The following is a 25,485-nucleotide window of genomic DNA, read 5'->3' on the forward strand; positions in this document are numbered from 1 at the left end:
TTGAGCTTCAGCCTGATTAAGTCTCTGTGATTTCAGGGCCAAGACCCCTAACCTTGTGCTCGCCCCTCCACGGGAGATCACTGTGCTGTTTGAGTTTGATCACTTGTCTGTGGTGCCAGGCTTTTAGGTTTTAGCACTTGTGCTCCTGTTTGTCGACACTGGTTGATTAAGTGCATCCGAACCTTCTTGCTTCCGTCTAGGCACTGACAGACGTGGCAACGACGAGGCAGAAACGGTGAATAAGTCCCCTCATCTCTCCAATTGCAGTGTAGCTAGTGATTATCTAGGTAAGTGTTTGATGTTAATAGTAATATTTATTTTTTTCCATCAATAATGCTATTTTTCTAATTTTTATTTAAACTCCTGAACCTGTAAGTAGAACCCCAGGGCCTTTACATTTGTGAAGGCTCTCTGCTCCTCTTCTCCTTCATTTCTTTATGTTTTAGTTTTTCTGTTTCACTGCAGACCTCCTTTCTTCCCTGAGAGGGGTCATGACCACCCAGGGCTTCTAGTTGACAGCAGTTGAGCAAGTCTGAGACCCAAACTGAGTCTTTCAATACCTATAAATATGGTTATATTCTTGTATTTGTACTGGAGTGTACAAATGACACTAAAAAGTAATAAATACATTTTGTCTAAAAAAAAAAAAAGACTCAGTTTGGGTCTTGGACTTGTGCTCAACCCAGACCGTGCTGCTGGGAGACTGATGTCTCACACCTGGCCCGGGCTGGCTGTGTGGCCTGCTCCTAGAGGCATGGCAGGGGTGAAGCCGGCCCAGTAAAAACAGCAGACCGAACAGAGGTCTGCCCTGCAGTTCTTTAGATGTCACCTGTCACAAAAAGTCTCACTGATGTTTTTATCTGAAGATCTGGATAAGATTACCGAGGAGGAGGATGCTCGAGGTGTTCGAGGGAGAAGAAGGGCAGCATCTCGAGCAGTGGTCCAGCAGAGGAGCGTTCTGTCAGAGGGCAGTGATGGCGGGGGTGCCGATGACTCCGAACCAGACTTTGCAACTGGTGAGTTATGTCCTCGCTCAAGATAGCCCTGTGGAGACGCAGCGATGAGCTCTTGGAGACATTATGTGTGCAAGACACTGTGCGTCACAGTATGAAATGTGCAATGTGGGGAATACAGTCAGTAACTAACATCCTTGTGTAGTGACATCACAACTAGATTTATCGTGGGGGCCGTTCTGAAATTTGTGGAAGTGTTGAGTCATGGTGTTGTGTAACAGGAACTGACACAGTATCGTAGATCGGTTATACTTTAAGACAAACAAACTTGTAGAAAAAGAGATCAGGTTTGTGGTGACCAGAGGTGGGGGGAGGGAGAACTGGATGAAGGCGGTCAAAAGGTACAGACTGCCAGTTGTGAGATAAATAAGCTCTAGGGACGTCATGTACGACGTGATAAATATAATGAACAGTGCGGTTTGTTATCTATGAAAGTTGTTAAGAGAGTAAATCCTAAGATTTCTTATCGCAAGGACAAATTTTATTTTCTGTTTCTTTAATTTTGTACCTGTATGCGGTGATGGGTGTTCACTAAACTTACTGCGTTAATCACTTCATGATGCATATAAGTCAGATCATCACACTGTGCACCTTAACCTTACACGGTGCTGTGCATCAGTGCTATCTCAATAAAACTGGGAGGAAAAAAGAAAAAGGCAGAAACACAGAGTCCAGTGAGGCCTGCAGGGGAGGGAGAATGAGGTGAGGCTGAAGAGGCCCCTTGCCACTGGATCATGGAGGGTCTTAGACCCGTTCTAAGAAGTGTAGAGTTTTTTCCACAAGTGGTAGAAATTCATGAAACATTTTGAGGTAGAAATCATATGAAACCTATATTTTATTGTGATAGTTGTTTTCAGACTCATTCAAAAATTAGGGCAAGTGAGGGGCATACATCATGATACATCAATTTAAAATTAAAATGAATAAACCCGTAAGTTTATGCTGTCAGACACTACATTTTGATAGATTTTAGCATGCTGGTGACAAACAATAATAGATTTGTTTTCCACATTTATTCAACAGATACCTGGGTACTTACCATGGACACTGTGTTCTAGACGCTAGGGCCGTGGCAGTGGACAAACTGAACAGAACCCCTGTCCTCACGGAGCTAAAACTCACACGAGAGGACACAGACAATACATACTTGAGGTGTCAATCTGTAATAGTAGATACTTCAAAGTTCATAGGTTCTGAGAAGTATCCTTTATCTCCTCGTGGACTAAATGACTGTTTTTTTTCCCCAGCCTCACTTTTTAGAACAGAGGTGAAGTATGTAGTCTTGTGTTTCAGGTGAAGAGTCTGAGGATGATTCTGATTTTAGTGAGAGTGGAGATGATGAGGCCTTCACAATGAGAAAGAGTAAAGGTAAAAGAATGAAAAGGAAAGAAGCGAAGGTGAAATCTCCAGTTGAAAAGAAAGAGAAGAAACCGAAATCTGCACGTGATGCTACAGGTAAGCTTTTTCCCGCACACTTCACACTTTCTAAAGGGACTATGGTTTACTTAATGCATTTTTCTCATCTTTGCCTTTTATTCTCATTAACATTTTGCCAGTGTTCATCTCTCATTAAAATCCGTGGAGGAGGGCAGGGTGGGTCAAGGAGGCAGGGCAGACGAGTGCTGACAGCCCCCGCGTGCATCTCACAGTGAGAAAACTGAGGCTCTGGGTGGATGAATTGTTAATAAGTGAGTGGCTCCAGTTTGCACCGAGGTCTGTCCATTCAGAGCCATGTGGTTAGGGCCTTTTTGTGTCTTCAGGATGAATTCAGTTCGAAGCCAGTTTTACCGTAAAACTTGGAATTTGTGAGGACTTGAAGATGGGATACTTGGTTTTTGTATAAAAGAAGTTAGAATATTTTTGAGTTCATGTGTATGATGGATTATTGTAAAATATGACTTCCTCTAACCTGGCTTGTTTTACTTCCTGACAGATGTTTTATGTCTTAGCTGTTTGATGTGTACGCCATTTGAACCTAAATTTCCCTTACTTAGACTATTTATCAATGGGTGAGAGTTGCTCTCACCTTAAATAGCATGGTGCTAAGTACTTACTAAGAAGTAAGAATTAAGTACTGACGGAGTCATGTTCCTCCCGGCACTGTATTCTGCATGCATGAGGTTTTAATTAGTGTTTTTTTTAATTGGCAAATTCACCTGGCTTCCAGAAATTAGATTTTAAATGCAGGGATTTTAGAGATAAACCTGTGTGTTAGTTTCCTATTACTGCTGAAAAATTTATCACAAATTTAGTGTCTTAAATCAACACACATGTATTATTTGACAGTTCTGGGGTCAGAGGTTCAACGCGGTTCTCACCGGGCTAAAACCAAGCTGTTGGCAGAGCTGTGGTCCCCTGTGGAGGCTCCAGGGGACCGTCTACTGCGCTGCCTTTGCCCACTTCTGGAGGCCGCCTGCTGTCTGTGGCTGGTGGCCCGGTCCCCCGTTAGAGCTGCCGCGTCACTCTCCTTCCGCTCCTCACTGTCACCGGCAGGGACCCTCGTGAGGACGTTGGGCGCGTTGGATAATTCAGGATCATCTGTCTTAGGATCCTTAGTTGTGTCACACTGGCCAGGTCCCTTGGCTGTGTCAGGCGGCACAAGCACACGTTCTAGGAATCAGGAGACAGTTATCTTCAAGGGGCCACTACCTGGGATATGAAAACATTTTCCACATTAACGATGTGGAAGAAGCCTCACATGAATACAGTTCATATTTTCTTTAGATGTTTGCTTGTGTTTGCTCACCAAGGCACTCTGAAAACTAAAAATGAGATTCCCGTTTCCAAGTTGGGACTTACCACTCGAAGTCTTCTGTATACCCCAGAGCAAGTCGCTTTGCAAGAAAGTTTACTGTATAATATTAGAAGTAGAATTTAGTTGCTAAGGAGTGGGATTAAGGATTCGGGGAGTGAGGTGGGTGGGGTGGAGCTCAGCGGTAGAGCGTGTGCTTCGTGTGCACCAGGTCCTGGCTTCAATCCCCAGTACCTCCACTGAGGGGGAGAAAAGGGTACAACTCAATCGTTTAAAAAAAAGAGAATTTGGAAAAGAGGATTATATTTCTAGTCCCATTAGTAACCTTTGAGTGTCTCTGATCCGGCACATATTACAATAGAAAATTTAGAGAGCTGTGGTGTCCAACATGGTAGCCACCAGCCACAAGTAGCTCTATCACATTGAAGTTAATTAAAATTAAGCAGAATTTAAAGTCAGCTCCTTAGTTTTGCGAGGCGAGCCGCACACCAGCGCTCATGACTGCGTGCTCGTGTTGCCGGGGGAAGGCCTGGCCGGCGGGGCCGGGACGCACACATCGGCGGCGCGCAGGCGCCTCGGAGCGAGCACCGCCTGGGGGCTTTTTTTCTTCCACCTCTCTTCCCTCCATTTCTCGCCCCATCGAAAACAAAACAAAACCCAAAAAACCCCAAACCTACTCCCATTCTGTGTTCATCCTCTGGGTAATTAGGTGGGTGCCCCTGATTCCCTCCCCTCCAGCACCACCTCCCCCTCCGCCCAGTCTGCAGCTTTCCCCTCAGCCTCCCCCTTAGACCAGGGGCTCATCACCTCTCCCCTGAACTGCCGTGGAGCCATCCAGGCCGTCTGCTTTTCCAGCGCCGCCAGCAGGCTGCTGCTGGACGCACAGACGTGTGCAGGGGGGACGCTCCCCGCCCCGTGCACGCCTCTGCAGACTGTCCCCTCTTCTCACAATGCCTTATACGCAGCTCTTCTCGGCCCTCTCTGTTAGTGACCAGCCAGTGACTGGGCCATACAGCCCCCGGGAGCGGGATACTCTCTCATCCTGGAGCCTAATAACCTGTCTCACTGGGACAATGGTGAGACACTACCGTGTAATGGTTACAGGTGTGGAGGCTGGAGTCAGACTGGCCTCTAGTCCCGGCTCAGACACTTACTAGCTGTCAGACTAGCCTCTCTGTTTCCTTATTGGACAGAGGGGTAGTAATTAATATGTCCGAATTGCTTCAAGGGCTCAAGGTGACGTACATGACATGCTAAGCAACCCGCGGCCTGTGAGTGCTGGTGCAAGACGGCTGCTCTCAGGCTCTCAGTATATGCTTGTTGATTAAAGAGAGCTGTTCAGATTTATGCTACAGCCTTTTTCATTTTTTATAAGATTATGTAACTTTATCATTTTCACACACACATGCTAGACTTCCTCTTCCTCTATGACACCTTCTTTATGTGTATTTTTCAAAAAAGCGACCTCAGTAGACGCTGCCCCAGCTGCTGTCAAGTCAGAATCTCGGCCCTCACCAAAAAAGGTTTCTCCTTCAGAGGCCACTAGGAAGCCATTACAAACACGCAGTCCTTCAGCTGAAAGCAGGAGGCCCAAGTGGGTCCCACCAGGTATGGCACATCTGCTGCTCAAGGGCAGGGGTCTGGAGAATTCCCACTGGTGGGTTTTTCTTCTATTTGTAAATGTTACATATGAGTACTTCCTTGTATTCCATAGTCTTCACAACCAAGGTTTTTAGCTACTACATTTATTCATCACTTATTATTCCATTATATTTGAGCATGCAAGTTGTTTATGTTTTCATTGTTATCAAGAAGGTTGCAGTAAGCACAGACATCGTTCTTTTAGAAATCTGTGGGCACATCCCTGGTTATTTTCTTAGGATAAATTCCAGGTAGTGGATTACAGTGAAAGAGTACCAGCATTTAAGATTCCTGATACATATATATATTTGGCAACAAGTTTGTTTGCTCAAGCCACGCTGACCTCCACAGGCTGCCGGACGGCGGGTCCGTGTGTGGGAATCCCAGCATTTCGCAGGCTCCACCCCCAGCCCGTCCACACTTGGCCTCTCTGTTTTCTCTTGCTCCACAGCCAAGTCTCCCTGTTCTTCACCCTTCTTGACATTCCTGAAACCCTGATCCAGGCCTGTTCCCTTCAGACCCAGACTGTCGGTGGCTTCCTGCCTAGTCCTTCTCCGCTTTCCCTCATCCACCCACATGAGCGCTCTCTGCATGAAATTGATGCATTTTCAGTTTCTTAAGCCCGGTGTGTGCATTCTGCCAGAGTCCCTCTCCAGCTTCCTCCGTCTGGGATGGCTTTCTTCATTTGTCCCCTCTCCTTTTCTGAGTCATTCCAAGTCTCCTTGGGCTTATTTCCTTCTTTTCAGGAACACTCCTTGATTGGTTCACAGTGGCCACTCCCCTAATGGTAGCTAGGTATCAGTACACAGATTTAGGCCTGAGACTGCATGCTTGCTTAATTCCTCTGGGTCTTCATTTCATCATCTGGGTCATCTTTAAAGTTTTATTGGATATAAAAATTCTAAGATTTTAAGGAGGATTTAAAATGTTTTTGGAGAAGGAAAGAAGGAGGACTAGTTATTGAAATAGTGATGCTGTGCCATTTAAAGGTTAATCCTTAGTGTATTTCTTCTGAGAATAATTTGTGATTTTTCAGCAAAAGAAATTTAAAAGAATTGATATGTTGACTACAGAAGTTTGAAGGTAGCATAATCAAAAAGGTAACAAGGACATAACGGGCTTAGGGATAAAGAGTCAATGTCATAAAACATGAAGTGCTTACAGATTCATTGTGTGAACGGGCCGGGCAGGTGATGGCGAGCGGGGCCCCGGGGCCCCGGCGCTGCGCTCGGCCCCCTTCGCAGTCCACTTGTTCACAGGCAGGAGTATGGTCCTGGTATTTCCACAGCTGGTGTTTTTTGAAGAGAAGTCAGAAATCCAGATTTTAATGTGAAATCTCTTAGTTTTTAAAAGTTGACTTTGTGTGGACCAAACAGTATATCTGAGAGCAGGATTTAACCCTCAGGCTGCCAGCTAGTCACCTGTCTTATATGAATACGAGAGGACCAGCAAGATTCCAGTGGTATAAACATACCACTGCCCCCAAGAAATACAACTAAAATGGATGTGAAAAAAAGGCAGTCTCACTGGTAATCAAGGAGATGTGAATTAAAACAATAAAGTGTTATTTTATGCCTCTCAAGCTAGAAAATAATAAAGCTGTATCAACTAGTGCACTCTGGGCTGTGGGGTAGCAGGTCTAGTTATTTATTTTACAGTTATGATCCCTGTATAGGACAGCTGGACAGGAGCCATAAAAATAAATCTATCTTTTGACCTAGGAACTACTCTTGGGAATTTATTTTTGAAAAGAATTCAAAAGAAGAAAAAGTAAAAAGTGGTCAGGTTTTTTTATAGCCATTTATAGAAAAGTGGTAAGAAACTAGAAACAACCCAAAAAGCGTGTTGTAGGAATTTGATCAATATATAGCATGTACCTGCAGTTAAGGCTGATAAATCAGATGGCTAGAAGCATGGAAGTGTTTGTAAATATTTATGTGGAGAAGGTTCACACAGGTGCACTTACTATGGCTAATCATGATCGACTACAAACACTTACGAGGATGAATTCTGAAATGTAATACTTGTCGGAAATAGTTGCTACGTTAGAGTGGTAGCATAAAGGAGACTAGCCTAAATAAATAAAAATGGTATTTGTCGTATTTAAAGTTATTTAATATTTGAAAAAATAGATTCTGTAAGGAGTACTACTTGTAAAAGTTGCAGAATTTTAAAAAATGCATCAGTTTTATGCTACTACTTTAGAGAGATAATTGTGTGCATTTTTATATCCCTTTACAACCAACGTTCTTTGCTCCCAACTTCCCTGTTCAGCTTTCACGTTTAAAGTTTTAGTGTCATTACCTTGGCCTCTGGAGATGTTTGAAAATATGCAGTATTACGTATGTTCTGCTCTTTAGCACTTACTTTTGATCTCATATATAACTTGATGGAACCTGCATAGCAGGATAATGCTGTATTTATTTATTTTTCGCCTCTTCTGTTTTATCAGCTGATCTTTGCTGTGAGGTTTCTGTCATTGTCAGTATCAGGTGATGTGTTTTTTCCAGCCGTATCCGGAAGCAGCAGTGGTGGCCGCAGCCCACTGACAGGCGTGTCTGTGAAGTCCCCAAATCAGAGTCTTCGCCTTGGCTTGTCCAGATTAGCGCGAGTTAAACCTTTGCATCCCACTGCTGCTAGTAGCTGAGCGAAGTAGCAAGGGAATGGCTGATTAAGAGTCTCAGTTTTATAAGTGTGTTTATATTTGAGGAGGGTATTGTAATATAAAGGAATCCTTCAATGTCATATAAATTATCTCTATGCCTTTGTGATTATATACTTCAGTAAGATGTTTGTTTATAAGAATTTTTACCTTGTCATGTCATTTCCCTCTGGAGCGCACATTCTCTTTCCCTTATATGTATATAGTAAGTCATTGCCATTGAGTGGCTGTCAGTTTGAGGTGGAGGATGTCCACATTACATGCTGGTCTTTCCTAGTAACACAATGCTTGTCTCTGGCTTTGTCTAGTTTATGGCAGCTGAACTTTAACTGTTCAGAGTTCATCTGGCAAAAGGAAAATTCCCATTTCTCCCAGGAGACATTTCTGAAATCTTATGTTTCATAAACTACAATGTCAGTTTTATTGCAATGATGTTTCATATTTTACCCAAAAGTTTCTATATCCTGCATTAAAACAGTTGCTATACTATAGGGTATGTCTCCTCCTTAGAAATAGATGGTTATTGTGTAGCGAACAGAATTTCGGGACATTTTATGAAGCCCTCAGTCCAAATGTTTAATAAAAGCAAGAAAGTTTTGATACGCTCTTTTACTGGATAGCAATACATCCATCAGTCTCTAATTGTCTACATTTTGTAATAAAATGAATGCTTTGCAAAAAAAAAAAAATGTTAGCCCTTTTGTTGTCAATATAGAGAGGAATCTATGGTTGCAGCAAAAGCAGTCCTAAGAGGGAAGTTCATAGCAATATAGGCCTTCCTCAGAAAAGAAGAACAATCTCAAATAAACAACCTAACCTGCCACCTAAAAGAATTAGGAAAAGCACAAACAAAACCCAAAGTCAGCAGAAGGAAAGAAAGAATAAAGATCAGAGAGGAAATAAATAGAGATTTAAAAAAAACAGTAGAAAAAAATCAGTCAAACCAAGAGCTGGTTTTGGGAAAGAATAAACAAAATGGACAAACCTCTGGCCTGGCTCACCCCGAAGAAAGGAGAGAGCATGTAAGTAAACAGAACAAGCAGCAAAAGCGGAGCGCTCACAGCCCCCAGCACAGAAACACGAAGGGCCACGAGGGAGCACTGTGAGCAGCTACATGGCAATAAGCCGGACGACGCAGAAGAAATGGACACGTTTCTAGAAACGTACAGCCCACCAAAACTGAATCCAGAAGAAATAGATCATTTGAACAGCCAATCACTAGAAGTGAAATAGAATCAGCAATGAAAAACCTCCCTACAAACAGAAGTCCAGGACCAGACAGCTTCACCGGGGGTTCTACCAAACATACAAAGAAGAGCTCATACCAGTCCTTCTCCAGCTCTTCCAAAAGATTGAAGAGGAGGGAATACTCCCAGACTCTATTCTATGAAGCCAGCATCATGCTGATACCAAAGCCAAAGACACTACCAAAAAGGAGAGCTGTAAGTCCATATTGTCGATGAACATAGATGCAAAAGTCCTCAACAAAATGGTAGCAAACAGAACCCAACAACGCATAAAAAAGGACCATACACCGTGATCAAGTTGGGTTCATCCCAGGGACACAAGGATGGTTCAACATACGCAAATCAAAATCAATCAATGTGACACATACACCACATCCACAAGAGAAAGGGCAAAAGTCACATGATCATCTCAACAGATGCAGACAATATACAGGGGACGTGCTGTTAATCGCTGTGCTAAGCCAGTGCTTCAGAGGGTGGCTGTGAGGTGCTTGGTCATCCCTGTTGATGAGACAGCATGACGAGGTGACGCAGCTCTTCGGGAAGCTTAGATCTGAATTCACTGTGAATAAAAGTGGTCATAGATATTTTACATTTGTGGCGAGAATTTCAACCAGCTCCTCATCACTTTTTAATAATTCTTTGAATCATGTTAACCATTAAAAAGTGTGTACTACTTAGCTCAGTTCTTCTCGGGTTCATGGGATCATCTGTGTTCATGAGAAAACAGGTGATTAGAATCACGATTAAAGCGAGCGAGCACCTGCCTGTCGCTGTCATGCTCGTTTCCTGTCTGGTGCGTATTTTCACACTGCCGTGCGCCCCTCGCCTACCCCCCGCCACCCCTTCTTCAGAACATCTCCCAGCTACACGGCGTTGAGGCGCTCGCTCTACCTGGTGCAGTTTAACAGGAAACACCTATCAGGAGCCCGCCCTGGGTTAAGTGCTGGTGTCACCGGTTAATCACCTGGACCAGCCTGAGGAGCCTGTTTTCTCCGTGTTGTCCACATGAATGGCTTCTACTGAAACCTACCTTCTGTCTGTCAGAACCGGCCTTGCAGAAGGCACTCCTGACCTTTCTGTTGCCAAATCCAGGGCACAGTTTTCTCGCCTGACCTTGCTGTAGACCCTGTGCACCATACCCTGCTTAGTACTGTTTATTTCCTGGGCTCCTGTGACTCCATTCTTCTGTAATTTGCCCGCATCTCCCTGCCGACTCTTCGTTATTTTGCAGCTTTCTGATCTTTGCGTCAGCTGTACCCGCTCCTCTCACCACCGTATCATGTTCTGTGGGGCCCCATTCTTTTCCCCCGCCCCTGTCTTTTTTAAGGCTTGAGTGACTGTGACTGCCGAGTCAGGGTCTTGAGCCCAGACCTTGCCCTTGACACGGCCTGTTGCCCGGTCCGTTGCTGATTTGTTGTAGGCCATCGCTGAACAACGCCTCCCCTACCCCAGCGTGTTCCCTCTTGTGTTTTCTGTTAGTAAAGAGCAGCACCTTCAATCAGCGCAGGTGCCTGGGGCACTTTCGCCCTTCACGTCCTGTCCCCAAGCCCTGTTCCGTTTCCTGCATTTCTCAAAACCTCTGTCTCCTTCCACTTGCTGTCCTCACTCTGACATATCATCACTTACCACTTCTACCCAGCATCTTGGCCTCTTGGTCACCTACTCTGGCCTCCTCTTCAAGCCATTATTACTAGACAGAGTTTTCTAAAATAAAATCTGAGCACCAACACCCCTCTTCTTAAAATCAGCACACGTGCTCCTTGTCCTGTTTAGTTCGGGAGCCATTTCTAATCAGACTGGCCCCTGCCCACGTCCTGGGCCTTGCCTGGTGCCGCCCTGTGCGCGCGTGACCCCTGCCACACCACACTGCATGCTGGTGCCGTGGCTCCCAGTCTTCAGATCCTTCCTTCTTGCCTTCTTTATGCTAATTCCTACTTGTCCTTGAAGACTCAGATTCAACTTGGCTGTTTCAGAGAGCTTTATTTGAACGCCTGTCTCCTCCATGGATCAGAGTGTATTCCTCCAGGCCATGCTATTGACATTCAAATATTAAATTTAGTGTTTCCACTTTTAAAACCTGGTGCAGAGTACGTGCTCAAAAAGTGTCCATCTGACAAACAAATCATATCCAGAACTTTTACTACTTGCTTCTGATAACCAGAAACTTTTGAGGAGGGGGAGGGTAGGGATCATTTCATGAATCTGTTCAATCAACTCAAATCTCTCCATCCTGTGGATGCCCTTCAATTCTTGTCCCAAACCTGAAAGAACGGGGGAGGGGGTGCAAGAGAAGGGAAGCAGGAGGAAAAGGGGTATTTCTTTGGGCTGATGTGAAAGGTGGTTTGCGACCAGACCAGAGCCCAAGCCTTTCAGCTCCGGAGTCACAAAAAGGGCGGAAACCATTTCTATAGCGACGGGAGGAGGGTGTGGTCCTCCACCTGCACGCGGTTACGGGTCGGAGCCGGCAGCGCCCGCAGTCTGCGCAGGCCCGATGCAGCTCCTCCCACCGCCCACCCTCATCGGCACCAAGTAAGGGAGGGGGCGGCGCGCGCGTCCCAGCGTCCGGGCAGCAGGTGGCGGGCGCGAGACCCAGCGGGGAGAGGGTGCAGGCGAGAAGGGGTGTGGGCCGGAGGAGGGGTGGGCGGTGTCAGGGCAGAGAGACGGCAAGTACCATTTCAGATTTCTCTCTGAGCCGCTGCATCCTCACAGCGCATCAGTGTACTGTTGTGTTGGGACAATGTGTCGCTGGCTTGGGCTGAGTGCAGGTTGGGGAGAGGTGGATTTTAGGGAACTCATAAGACCTGCCGGCACTCTGCTTACGACCCTGACCCCGACGACGTGCGGCACGAGCGTTCTGCCCCCTTTCTTGATCTTCACTGCACGTCTAGTCCTCTTCGTCGTCAAAAAGTGAGTCCACCAGGATAGGCTGCTAACCAGCCTTTCCCGAGCAGCCCATGTGCCTGCCGGGCACCAAGCCACACTGTCCTCTACGTGGTACTTGCCACTCGAGGGTAATTCCCGGTATTAGCAAAGTTTTTCCTTCAAAGGGGGATGAACAGTGCAGAATTTGGGATCTTTAAAAAGTCCATAGTTAATTTGTGGCCTTTACTGTTTGAAGTGTCCATCAGTCAATTCAGGGCTCAAGTAACCTGTCTCCCCTCTGACTTTGTTTTAAATGACTGGCGGTCAACAATCTTAAGTCAGGCTTCACCGCTCAGGCTTCAGTAGAGACTTGGTAGAAGTGTGAGGCCGTTTAAATAGAAAGTTCAGGCCATGAAAGGCCCATGTAAGTGTCCTTTGTCGCCAGTCTCTTTTGAGGGATTTAATCACCTCCATGTGGTAGGTACAGAAAATCTAGGCTTTCCAAGGATTTCTCTGAACACAGACTCTGCCAGGTTGGTTCTGTGACCTAAGGCTGTTATTTCCTGCCTTCGTTTGGTCCTTGTAAAGAGGGTGATGATAAACCTGCAGGAAGTCTAATGTGCCCGCCACTTTCCGACTGTTGTTGTCGGCACCTGGGCAGAAGTGCATCTTCCCAACGTGTGGAGGACCAGGGCCGGGAGTCAGTGGTTATAGCTGAGCCCAAGCCCAACGTGAGTGGGTTGTGACTGCTAAAAAGAGCAAATACTGGTCTAGGCTGCATTTATAGAAATTCCGTGACCCGATGAGGGATGCAGCATTCTGGCTGTCTGACATAGCACTGATCAGAACTTAATCTAGACTCTAGAAGACCACAGCCCCTCTAAGAGGTCATTAAACACTGGAAAACAGAGAGGGACAGCCACAGTCCAGGCTCAGCGTGATGCTCCATCATCAGATGAGGAGGGGTTTGAAATAGAACCACACGATGCCTGGGGATGAGCAGGTGCTGGGGAGTCAAAAAGCCACAGTTGTGAAGACGGAAGAGCTCTTGAGCGGAAGACCGGGGGTGCGTGCTTGGTTGCTCCGTAGAGGATAACAAGTGTCAGTGGAGGCTGTTTCTCCACGTCGCTTCTTCAGCCAGCATTTGTGGGGCACCAACCACACGGACATTAACAGCAGGGCGTGAAATGGGATGCCTGGGGGGAAAGCAGTGCATCCTGGTCCAGGAACATTCAAGCAGAGATGAGGGATTTCCTGGGATGCTCTCGAGGGGATTCCTACCCGGGGAGGGAAGATGGGTGAGACGGTTTCTAAAAGCTTCCAGCTCTTAGTCTGTGAGTCTGTGGACCATGAAGAGTTTCAAGAATAACTGCACTGGACCCTCCCTTCCACTTCCCCAAATCCCCACTTAAACTGGATCCCATAAACTTATGAGAGAGTTAATGTTTCTTCTTGTCATGAGTTAATAATTCTGGGAAATGTGCTCTGAATGGAGAAGATGCAAAAGTGGCTGAATGAGATCCAGAAAAAGTGTTTCTACCAATTATCCCCTTTTCTTCTACAGGCTTTAAGTGATGGATATATCCATATTTTAGGCGAAAAGGTGCTTGTGGCAAGAGCATGGTCTGCTCTGCAGGCAGCTGGGGGACGTGGGGCTTTTTGCTGGGTGTCCTAAGATGCTAAGCTCCGCACTAGCTCATCATCCTCTCTCGGCTCCCGTCTCCCTCTGCCCTGAGCACCTGGGGACTGGCACCCAGGTGTTCCCCCTCCCGACCTCGCTGGGCACCAGAAGGGAGACGGAGGAGCAGCAGTGTCTGGGCTGTGCTCTTGGACCTGCAGCCTCTTCTTCTCCAAGTGCTGCCTTCTTCCCGCCTGGGGCCCAGGGCCATGACCTCTGTTTTACTCCTAATGCCAGTTTACTCTCCTTCCGGCAGGACTAAAATGGATGCTAAAAAGCCAAGTGTGACATCCTTCCCGATTCTGAAAGCAAGAAAGAAACAAAATCTCACCTCTGTGAAGGTGAGGAATATCATTTGGGGAAGAGAGGTTTCGTCATGAAATCTTGGGGACCCCAGGCCCAGTGGGGTTGTCATACCCCAAGCACCTTTGATGACAGGGTGACAGGAAGGTGCAGAGGCAGGTCTGGGTGGGCTTGAGGGAAAGTCAGCTGGACAGCCAGGATGTAGTTTCTTGAACTTGAGAACTGCAAGGTCTTAATCTAACAGGCGAGGCATCTTGGGCTAGTGTCTCTTCCACAGTGTTTATTATTCTGCTTCTGTTTCTATATCTGGACCCACACTGGAAGTGTCCTAGAATGGTTTTGATAAAGTATCCAAGACCATTTCTAGAAACGGTGTCTTTCTTTTTTTTTTTCTATAACAGACATGGTGTTTTTCTTTTTACTTTTCCTCAAAAAGTAGTAAAACGCCACAGCACTGAAGGTGATACTGTGATGTGGTGACTTTGTGATTACCACTTACAAGGGCAACATCTAAATCAGGTGTAGTTTTTTTGTCTGGGCTGAATTTTTAATTTTTTTTTATGGTAGTATAGTCAGTTTATCAAGTGTATTTTTAAATCTGACACCTTCAGTTTGGATTTCATAACTTAACTCAAAAGATCATATTGTCTGGGATCTTTGTTCTGAAAACTTGGCAGCAAACCGCAGCCCAGAGCATTCAGGTTTGGCTTTCTGAACGCTGCCTGCATCCCTGATTGGGAGGGCGAGTTCAGCAGCCTGCCCAAGGCCTAGTGAAAATTCTCCTCCCCGTAAGTCATCACCACCTCCTTAAAATTAATGGCTCCTGGGTCACCTCTTCCAGGCAGTATTCCTGACTTAACCTTCTCCCCCTCAGGACTGTGAGTCATCAACTTATTCCCTAAAGCAAAGCCTGTTGTTCCCCATTCCTACCCCTGCTATGACCACATCCAGCAAAGAACATTTTGCAATTTATAGGTATAAACATTTATGAATACCTAAAACATGTCCTTTGATAAAACAAATTAATACAAGATCTTTGAAATAGTAAATCTACAGCAAAACGTGATAATATCATAAAGATAACATTTTGTTCAAATTTTAAAATATTATGCAGACAGAACAGTCTTGGTCATGGTTTTACTTTGGCAAAATAATCAAGAGTTTTGCAGCTTACTTTTTCCTTAGCCACCTTTATTGGGTACTTAGATGACACTCGTAAGAACCTTAGAGGCAAGTACTGTTATCCCCATTTTACAGATGGAGCAGGTGAGGTTCAAGTGAAGTTAACTAGCCCATGGCCATAAATCAATGAGTGGAGGACAGAATTTGAATCCTTTTTGGGTTTTTTTTTTTTTGGCAGGGGGAGGAAGTAATTAGCTTTATCTACTTGTTTATTTTAATGAAGGTACCAGGGATCAAACCCAGGACCTCGTGCATGCTAAGCATGTGCTCCACCCCTGAGCTGTACCCTCCCCTCTTGAACCCATATTCTTACCAGTCTCTTCCATGCCTCTCCATGCCTCTTTGCTGAGTAATGTCAACTCTGTTAAGTGTTGCCTTATATAAAGTTCCTTAACACACTGAATTTATTTACATTAATTTTAAGGAAAGGAAATTCTGCTGCAGTATCATTTAAAAATACTATTTAACCTTATAACTATTGTCTGTACAGCAGTGGTTAGTCTGATGGGTCCTAAGTAAATGTCTTTTCACTGTCTGTGCATTTTCCTCAAGGGAATTCTCATCCAGTTGAAGCTAGTCTATTCAACTTAGGGAAATGCAAATAAATCGAAAACTGTTCTCAGCATGTGAACTCTTGGGTTTCAGTGCATGGTTATGACATTAGTTGGAGGAGGAAAGGAGAGAATTAGAATCTCTTCACCTGAAAAAAGCCACTGAAGTTGAGAGATCTGTGGATCTCAGCCTATCAACTGCCCCAAGCAGGTGTTGAAAAATATTTTACATATTTAAGTAAATGAATAATAATTTATATTTATTTCATGATATTTAACATTGTGTTATAAAGATAATGTTTATAACAATAAATAAATATTTAAAATGTGGATCTTGATAGTGTTTCAGCTAAGGGATTTTGTAAAATGTGTTTTTTTTTAAAGAATTGTTTCCCCTGGCTTTGAGACAACGGGTGGTCTTTATCCGGTTCTTTTTAAAATGCCCCCGTTCATTTGGCTACAACGTGGTAGAACAGTAGAGCCGTCTGCTGCTGAGAGATCTCCGGGGTCCCGTGGCTTCGATGTCTCCCTTCAGTGCGAGGGTCACAGAACCCTCATAGAGCCGCTGGGTGACACAGCACCCCTCTGCCCTTAGGGAAAATGCTCTCGCGTTATGGTTTACCCTGACTGCCGGCAGGGAGTCATACCCTCGCCCTGAGTCCTCAGTTCTCTCAGCTAGTAAGCTGGAGGATGTTTGGCTCTCCTGCAACTCTATTCAAAGAGAACAGTCTGGCCTTGCAGCCACTTCGGGGACTGGAGTTGCTGGCAGAACTCCGGTGTCTCAGGGGAGGCCGTCCCAGGGGAAGAACCTGGGAGGAGCCTGAGGAAGGGAGCTCTGTTGACCCTGGATGTTTTATTACCGTTTCCCTGACAATTAGTGAGCAGGGGGAGTGGGTGTCACAAAGGATACCGAGAGCGTGCTAAAGACGCTTTGTCTACTTTGAGCACTAGGAGAGCAAGCATTGTTCTGTTATTTTGATTCTATCCTGTAAGTCATTCAGCTGGTGAATACCACCTCCTTAGACAGGTCTTCCCTCACCACCCTTTCTGTTATGTTGCATATTTGTTTACTTGTTTATTGTCTGTCTCATCCTCTAGCCACTGGCCACCATATTGACTATGAGGCTACGGGGCCCTTGACACAGGCAGGTCCAAATCGGGGTGTGCTGTCCGTGAAAAGTACACACCAGGTTTCAAAGGCTTGGTGTGAGAAAACACACAGGAAATATCTTACTGATGACTTTTTATCATTGGGTGAATTTTAGAATACATTAATTAATACTTCAGTCACATTGTAAAAATAATTTTATGTTGATTACATGTTAAAATAGTATTCTGAATATGTTGTGTTAAAGAAAATATATTGTTACAATTAATTTCACCTTTTTTTTTTTTTTTCACTTTTTAAATGTGACTGCTGGGAAATTTAAAACGCCCCGCATGGCTTGTGTTACACACCTGCTGGGCAGCGCTGCTGTTGAGAAGAAGCTCCTTAACAGCACAGGTGTTCTTGGTCTGGTTCAGTGCTGAATTGCCAGAACCTTGGACAATGCCTGGCACAGATTAGCGTTTGATGTGTACTCTTGTAATAGAAATTGGGGAAGTATTTATTCATTTGTTCTCTCTGCAAATATTTACTGAGTTTCTATTCATCTCAAGAACTGTTCTAGGTGCTAGGGAAACTGGAGAAGAAAACAGGCAAAAACAAAACAAAACAAAAAACCAAACTTCTCATGTGGCTTAAAATTGGGATTCTTTGTAGAAAGTCCAGATGGTGCCGACAGCGGTGAGAATGGTGGTGACCAGCTCTCATCCTCCTCACTGAGGTGGAGCTGAGACTGAACTAGATCAGTGGTTTCCAACCTTGGTCGTATATCACTAGGGGAGATTTTAAAGATCACTGAAATCAGAATCTGCAGGGGTCACGGACAATTATTTTTAAAAGTTCTTTTCTATCGCTTGCGGACCGATACGCATTTAAATGCCAACTGCAAGACCTTCGTTAGACTGTCTCTGACAGCTTGTTGGTTGTGACCCTGGAACAGTTGTTCCTACATCCCCTAGTTATGGTGGGATTAAGCAAGAGAAGAGGACTTACGCTTGCTGGCTGGCAAATGTTGAAAGCCCAGTAAATACTGGTTGCTTTCATTTTCTTTCCTCCTCTGCATTTACCAGAAAGGGGTTTCCCATGGGAGACAGGCTTATAATGAGCCTCCCCTAGCAGAAGAGGCTATGAGGGCCACGCATTCTGTCTCCTTTCTGTAATCAGTACTCCATAGGAACAACAATCAGTCTGACCAGGTGGCGTTGCAAAGGAATTGAATCCACAATCAGTCACAAGTGTAGAGACAACAAGCAGCAGAGACTCCAGCCTCCAGTTTTGGTGTGGTACCCTATTATTTACAGAATGAACCCACCTTTTACATGCAAATGGACGGTTCAAGCTAGAAGAACTTAAAATGATCACAGAACTAAAACGTCAAAACATTTTGCGAATAGAACCACAAGCAGCCAATCTAGGATTGGTGGCTCAGTGAAAAGTAGGCCTCGCAAGCAGTCTAACACCTGTGTTTGGGTGACCTGGGGAGTGAGCGCTCACAGACTTTCCCTGTTCTCCCCTAGGGCCCCGCTCTTCCTCCCGAGATGTACATAGTAGGCACCAGGCCCTTCGTTCCGCCTTCCCATGCGTGCTCTCCATTTGAGAGAGAGGAGGCCAAAGTCCTGAGTTTACCTTCAGCTGTCGTGACAGGAGGTGGGGCCAGCGGGCGTCGGGGAGTGTCTCTGGTACCAGGATGCATCAGAGCGAGTAGACAACTCCTCCTGAAAGCTTCCTCAGACCATACAACTTAGAGTCTCTCTGCTTGACACTGGAGGTGGGATGAGGCAATGTTAGAAATACAGCCCCTGCCCCTATATGTGTTGAGCTTTTTACATTTGCTCTTTTCAACAATGTTGAGGGAGTCAACACCCCCATTTTTCAGAGGAGAAAACGGGGACCCAAGGGGATTAAACAGGTTACTAGTAAAAGTAATTCTGCTGAGAAAGGCTGAAAGCACAATTCAGATTTTATTCTGTAGTGCATTCATGCTTTTTAAAATTGGTTTTTCTTTTTTAAAATTATTTATTTATTTATGGAAGTATAGTCAGTTACAACATGTCGATTCTGGTGTACAGCTGAAATTGGTTTTTTATTATTAAATGTTTAAACATGTGTAAGGTAGAAAGAATGAAAATACAGTGAGCACCTTCATGTGTATCCAACACACACTGTAAGAAAGATGGCCCCTGTGGGGTCCGCCCTATCTTATTTCCCCCTGTTCCTTGACCCCTTGGAGGTAACCACTCCCTTGAGTTTTACATTCTTATTGTTATTTCTAATTACTGCATTTATTATTTATTATTATTTCATTGCTTTTCTTTATATGTCTCTAAACCTTCTAAACTATGTACTGTTTAATTTTGCAAGTTTTTTGTTTTTGTGGATATGAAATCATTCTGTTCAGTTTTCCTCTGCAGCTCACTTTGTATGTCAGCACTACGCTAGCATACACTGGCCAGCATCTGGCTGGCGTTCCCTCGGACTGATCAGGGTGCCGCTCTGACTGGCCAGGGCCTGTGCCTCTTAGGTATTGCGAATATCACCGCTGTTCTTGGAACCTGTTTAGGAATCAGCTTCACTGCTGTAGTCAAGGGTAGGGGCACATCATACTTCTTACTGGCTTTATAGTTGGTGGGCGTGTGTGTTTTTTCCCTTGTGTTTTTGCCATTGAAAACGGTGCTGTGCATGTTGTGGTGCATGTCTCCTGGTGCACATGTGCAGGGGTTTCTAGAGTGTGCCCTTCGGAGGGGAATTGCTGGGTACCAGGGTATGTGAGTACCTAACTTTACCAGATGATGCCAACTGGTTTTGAAAACACTCGTACCGCTGTGCTTTGCCTCTAACAGGAGGTACACACACCAGTTGGCCCACATCCTTTTCATCATTTGATATTGTGTGGCTTTTTATTCTGCAAGCTTAGTAGACAATATTTTCCTGTATTTTAATGTACACTGTGTTGGTTATTAATGAGGTTGGCCATTTGTGTTTCCTCTTCTGTGGAGTGCCTGGTCGTGCTTGTTTTTGCATAAATATTTTTCTTTTGTGTTGTCTTTTTCCTACTGATTTGTAGAATATTTATATATTATATATAACACATATAAATAAAATATAAATAAACATAAATAATGTACACAAACATTGTATTTATTTGTAAGTAAATATGAACTATTCAAAGCACTTACTGATCCTTTGCCAGCAGTACATGCTGCCAGTACCTTCTCCTAGCTGTTGACTTGCCTTCTGTGTACTTTATTCTTAAGAGCAGTTTTAGGTTTACAGGAAAATTGAGCAGAAACTAGAGTTCCGTTATGCCCCCCTCACCCCCCATAGCTTCTCCTTTTATTAACATCTGGCATCAGTGGACAGTTGTTGCAATTGGTGGATCAGTATTGATACATTATTATTAACTAAAGTCCATAGTTTACATTAAGGTTCACTCTTCCTGTTGTACACTTACTTGGTTTTGACAAATGTGTCATGTATCCACCATTACATCACACAGACTAGTTTCACTGACCTAATAAAAATGCACCATACTCCACTTTCTCACCACTCTTTCCCCTCCCCGAACCCCCGGTAACTGTTCTTTTTACTGTCTCTATAGTTTTGCCTTTTCCAGAATGTCATACTGTGTGTAGCCTTCTCAGACTGGCTCTTCCCCATAGTGATATGCATTTAAGCTTCCCTCCGTCTCTTTTTGTGGCTTGATAGCTCACTTTTTTAGTACTGAATAATACTCCATTGTCCACATGTACTACAGTGTATTCATTTGCCTTCTGAAAGACACCTTGGTTGCTTCCAAGTTTTGGCAATCGTGAATAAAACGCTACAAACATCCACTTGCAAGTCTTTGTCTGGACATATGGTGAAACTCCTTTGGCTGAAATCCAAGGAGCACTGTTGCTGGATTGTGTGGTAAGAATATGTTTAGTTTTGTAAGAAACCGCCAACCTGCCTTCTAAAGCGGCTGCGCCATTTTGCATCCCCAGCAGCAATGAGTAAGCGTTCCTGTGGCTCCACAGCCTCACCAGCATTTGGTGGTGTCAGTGCTCCAGATTTGGGTTATTCTAATGGATGTGTAGTGGCATCTCAGTGTTGTTTTAATTTGCATTTCCCTGATGACATAAGATGTAAAGCATCTTTTCATTTGCTTATTTGCCATCTGTGTATCATCTTTGGTGAAGGTCTTTTGTCCATTTTAAAATCACGTTGTTTGTTTTCTCATCGTTGAGTTTGAGTTCTTCGTATACGTTAGATAACAGTCCTTTATCAGATGTGTCTTGCAAATATTTTCTCCTGGTCTGTAGCGTGTCTTGACATATAATTGATATAATTTCAGGTGTATGACATAAGGATTTGATTTATGTCTATGTTGCAAAATAATTAACACAGCAAGTTTACTTGCCATCCAGCACTGTGCATAATTACAAGTTTTTCTTGTGATGAGGGCTTTTAAGATCTGCTCTCTGAGCAACTCTCAGATACATAATACAGTATGTTAACTGCAGTCATCATGTTGCACATTACATCCTCAGGTCTTATTTATCTCATAACTAGAGGTTTGTACCTTTTGATGCCCTTCACCCACTTTATCCACCCTGGCACCCCCGCCTCTGACAACTACCAATCTGTTCTCTGTATCTATGAGTCTGTGGGTTTTAAAAAAATTCCACATATAAGTGAAATCATACAGTATTTGTCTCTGTCTGACTTATCTCACTTAGCATAATGCCATCAAGGTCCGTCCATGTTGTTGCAAATGGCAGGGCTTCCTTCCCTTTTGTGGCTGAGTAGTGTGTGTATCTGTATCTGTATCGACCCATCTTTCACATTTTCTTTATCTTTATCTGTTGATGGACACTTAGGTTTTTTGCATGTCTTCACTATTGTAAATAATGCTGCAGTGAACATCAGGGTACAGATACCTTTCTGAGATAGTTGTTTTGTTTTCTTTGGATAAATACTCAGAAGTGAACTTGCTGGATTATATGGTTGTTCTATTTTTAACTTTTTTGAGGAATCTCCATCCTATTTGCCATAGTGGCTGCACCAATTTATATTCCCACGAACAATGCACAAGGGCTCCCCTTCCCCCTCAACATCCTCACCAACACTTGTTATTTGTTGTGTTTTTGATAATAGCCATTCAAACAGGTGGAGGGTGATACCTAATTGTGGCTTTGCTTTGCATCTCCCTGAGGATTAGTGATGTTGAGCATCTTTTCATGTGCCTGTTGGCCATCTGGATGTCTTCTCTGAAAAAATATCTATTCTGCTCCTCTACTCATTTTTTAATTGGGTTGCTTTTTTTTTTCTATGTTGACTTGTTTAAGTTCTTTACATAATTTGGATATTAATCAATCCCTTACCAGATACAGGATTTGCAAATATTTTCTCCCATCCCATGGGCTGCCTTTTCATTTTGTTGATGGTTTCCTTTCCTGTGCAAAAGCTTCTTGGTTTGATGCAGTCCCACCCGTTTATTTTTGGGAGCGGCAGAGGGAGCGATGCTGTCTGTGACTTGCCGGAGGTCTGCGCAGCGACCGCAGCCTGGGACGTGAGGAGCAGGTGCCCAGCTGCGCTCTCTGACTCTGGGCGCTCTGCTGTGTGGAGTCGTGGAACTTGTTGTGTTCTGTGGAGAATCCCCAGAGCCTTCTCTCCTCTCCGCAGCACACCCTCTCCCTGCATCAGTGCTTTGGTTTTGAACTCTGGATTGTTCTGGCCTCTGGAAGGGATTGTGGAGCCTGCAAGGAGGGGCTGCGATTCGCTATCACAGAACTCTAGCTACATTCATCCCACCAACCTGGACAGGCACGGAGAGATTATTGTTGTTCTTATTTTTTGTAACGGGGAGGAGGAAGCGACAAGGAGGAGCCAGCTAAGGAAACAGGGAAAGAGTCTGTGAGGTCTGACTCAGGCAGGGTCGTCTGATGGAGGGGTGTGCCTTTCTGAAAAGGCTGATGGCCTGGGGCAGGGGACCAGGCTGAGAGCTCAGATTCTTTCTCCCTAAGCAGACAGGACATGCCAGGTTCTGTCCAAGGTCATAGGATGAGGCGGTGCATCTGGGTATTCTGCTCTAACCAGCCCCACAAAGGGACCAGAACTGTTATCCTTTGGCTCCCAGAGTGGTGGGGGGGGGCAGGAAATATGCTCCCTGTGACCCCTGGGTATACTGTGCATGTTGGGGAAGGGCGGCTGGCATGGTGAGAAAACAGAATAGGGAGGGGAGGACGGAGTTCGCCGGGGAGACGATGCTGATGCAGGAAGGACAGTTAGAGATGGCACCATCCTGTGCACCTGTTTCGTCCATTCCGATGTAGAAGTCACACATCGGTGAGGATGGGAGTGGGCTCCAGCTGGAGAGCCCTTCTTTTCTCAAACAGGCCATCTCCTTCGTCTGTTTCCCAGTGCTGGAAAGTCTTCCTTGAGTCGAGATACATTTATTTGGAACAAAGCACTTCCTTTTCTAACAATTCTGCTGGAAATTGCAATTGTATTTGAGAAGGGGCGTGGACAGGGCTTCTCCAGTGTGAATTAGTGGTTGGGAGGCTTTTCTTCCCAGAGGCAGTGCTGGGAGCGGGAAGCCCTGGTCCTCGGGGGGAGTGGGGATGGGCAGCCATCCACGAGGGTGCTCACGTCAGAGCTCAGCCATCTCGAGGGCAGCTGAGAGTCGTCTCACTCTTTTGAGGACAGGTATGAGGGCTTCCTTCTCCCTCATTTTCCCCTTCCCCCTCCCCGCCTTCCCTTTCTTCCTTTAGCAAATATTTAAGTGCCTACTGTGTGTGAGTTTCAGTAAAGTCTTACTGTCCTGCAGAAGGCCGATGTGTAACAATCTCGTACAACAAACCTTTGCAGGTCCTGTGATAAGAGCAGGTACAAAGCCTGGGGTAGCGGGAGGGTTACACGTGTGAGAGGGAACAGTCCCAGAGGCTTCCTGGGGAAAGTGGCACCTTGGCTGGGGCTTGAATGTGGGTAAATTCGCACTTGGGTGGATCACAAGTGCTTGGAGTGGAGGAAGTGGTTGAAGCGTGGGTGAGGGAGTGCATCCCAGGCAGACACAGAGCAGGAGGAAGGCTCTGAGATGTGAAACGGCGCAGTGTGTGAAAGCTGCAAGCCATTCGTAATTGCCGGAGCTGAAGGGGCAGGGTCAAGGCCATGACGAGGGATGAGGCTGGGAAGCTCTGTGTGCCAGGAGTTCCAGCCCTGGGAAGCTGCCGAGAAGACTGAAGCAACGCAGCAAGATCAGATGACTGTGTTTAGTTTCTTTTTTTTTTTTTTAATTGAAGTATACAACGTTACAGGTGCACAGCAAAGTGATTCAGTCATATAATATGTACATATTCTTTTTCAGATTCTTTTCCACTTTAGGTTACTGAAGATATTGAGTATAGTTCCCTGTGCTCTACAGTAGGTGGTCTGTTTAATTTCTGGGTTCACTTAGGCAGTAGAGGATGGGTTGGGAGGATGCTTTGGGGACCCTGCAGTAAGTGCCTGGACTAGGGATACACTGAGCAGAGTCTTAAGGGGATCTTCATTCTCACAGAGTTACGCTGCTCATGGTAAGAAAACATAAGTGACAGTCTGCGAGTTTGTGAAAGCGTTCCCCAGTGCACCCCTGCAAGTGGGAGGGCTGTGCTGGCTGCAGCCAGCTTCTGTGGACGATGGAGGTTTGCAGTGCAGGCTCTTCCCTGTGGTGTCCTACAAAAGGCCACCTTCGTTAGAAGCAGCCTACGGCTGATCCTGCTGCCCCAGCAAGGGAGATGACTCTTAATGAGGGCTCCATCCCCAGCCTGAGACACTCAGCAAATCCCAGATGGGCTCTGGAGGTGGTCTGAGCCCCGTCCAGGCTCTTGTGATGATGGCGTGGATACTGACACATGGGCTGGGCACTGTGGAGACCCCAGGGTGAACCAGCCAGAGGGACCCCTCTCGAGGGCTGGCATATCGTGGAGGGCCTGATGTTTGTGGCCATTGAATCTCGTTGGGAGGAGATGAGAGTTCATAAAAAATTAGGAAGGATGCATAAACATCAATGGCATAAAGGAAAATCACTTTCAGTGGGGGGAGAGATTAATTCCAAAGGAGGGAATTGCATTAGATTGTGACTGCATAGAATCTGGCTGCACAGAACTCAGCTTCTTTAAAAAAGAGAGGTTTCTGGGCCCCAGCATAGGGAGTTTGGGGTCAGGTGCGGGAGTCTGTATTTTAAAAGCTCTTTCGGGCAAGTTGGAAAACCACTGGACCATGTGATCTGCATTTAGCACCCCGCCGGGCACGTGGATGTGCTCAGTCTGTTAATGAATGCACCTCCGAGGTCCATCCCAACCATGATTCCGTGTATCCTCCTGGTTTGGGGAGGCAGGAAGGAGGTGTTTCTGGAAGAATCCTTGAGGCCGGGCGACAAGAACCAGTAACTGAAATAGTTTGATACCTTTGCACCTATTTTGCGTGAACGCCAGGAATATGGGGGGTGGGGGGTCAGCTGGGTTTCC

At 45.3% G+C, this 25,485-nt stretch overlaps 2 protein-coding genes across 6 annotated transcripts in view; both read left to right on the forward strand.

The window, feature by feature from the left end:
* The window catches only part of RAD51AP1 (RAD51 associated protein 1), a 35,292-nt gene that overhangs the window by 7,019 nt on the left and 2,788 nt on the right, over positions 1–25,485 (forward strand). Inside the window, exons 5-9 of one of the 5 annotated variants that reach the window (XM_074357638.1) lie at positions 201–287; positions 867–1,016; positions 2,307–2,468; positions 5,227–5,373; positions 7,899–10,081. In XM_074357638.1, coding sequence (XP_074213739.1) covers positions 201–287; positions 867–1,016; positions 2,307–2,468; positions 5,227–5,373; positions 7,899–8,053 — 701 coding nt within the window. In that variant the 3' untranslated portion in view covers positions 8,054–10,081. Of the gene's footprint in view, positions 1–200; positions 288–866; positions 1,017–2,306; positions 2,469–5,226; positions 5,374–7,858; positions 10,082–25,485 lie in introns of those variants that run through there. The other 4 variants (XM_010964736.3, XM_074357639.1, XM_074357640.1 and 1 more) reach the window with 4 other exon arrangements.
* Positions 2,331–25,485, forward strand: part of DYRK4 (dual specificity tyrosine phosphorylation regulated kinase 4) — a 45,728-nt gene continuing 22,573 nt past the window's right edge. Inside the window, exon 1 of the mRNA XM_045524614.2 lies at positions 2,331–2,468. Coding sequence (XP_045380570.1) covers positions 2,460–2,468 — 9 coding nt within the window. The 5' untranslated portion in view covers positions 2,331–2,459. The remainder of the gene's footprint in view (positions 2,469–25,485) is intronic.

This window comes from Camelus bactrianus, chromosome 34 (genome assembly GCF_048773025.1).
Source record: "Camelus bactrianus isolate YW-2024 breed Bactrian camel chromosome 34, ASM4877302v1, whole genome shotgun sequence".
NCBI lineage: Eukaryota > Metazoa > Chordata > Mammalia > Artiodactyla > Camelidae > Camelus > Camelus bactrianus.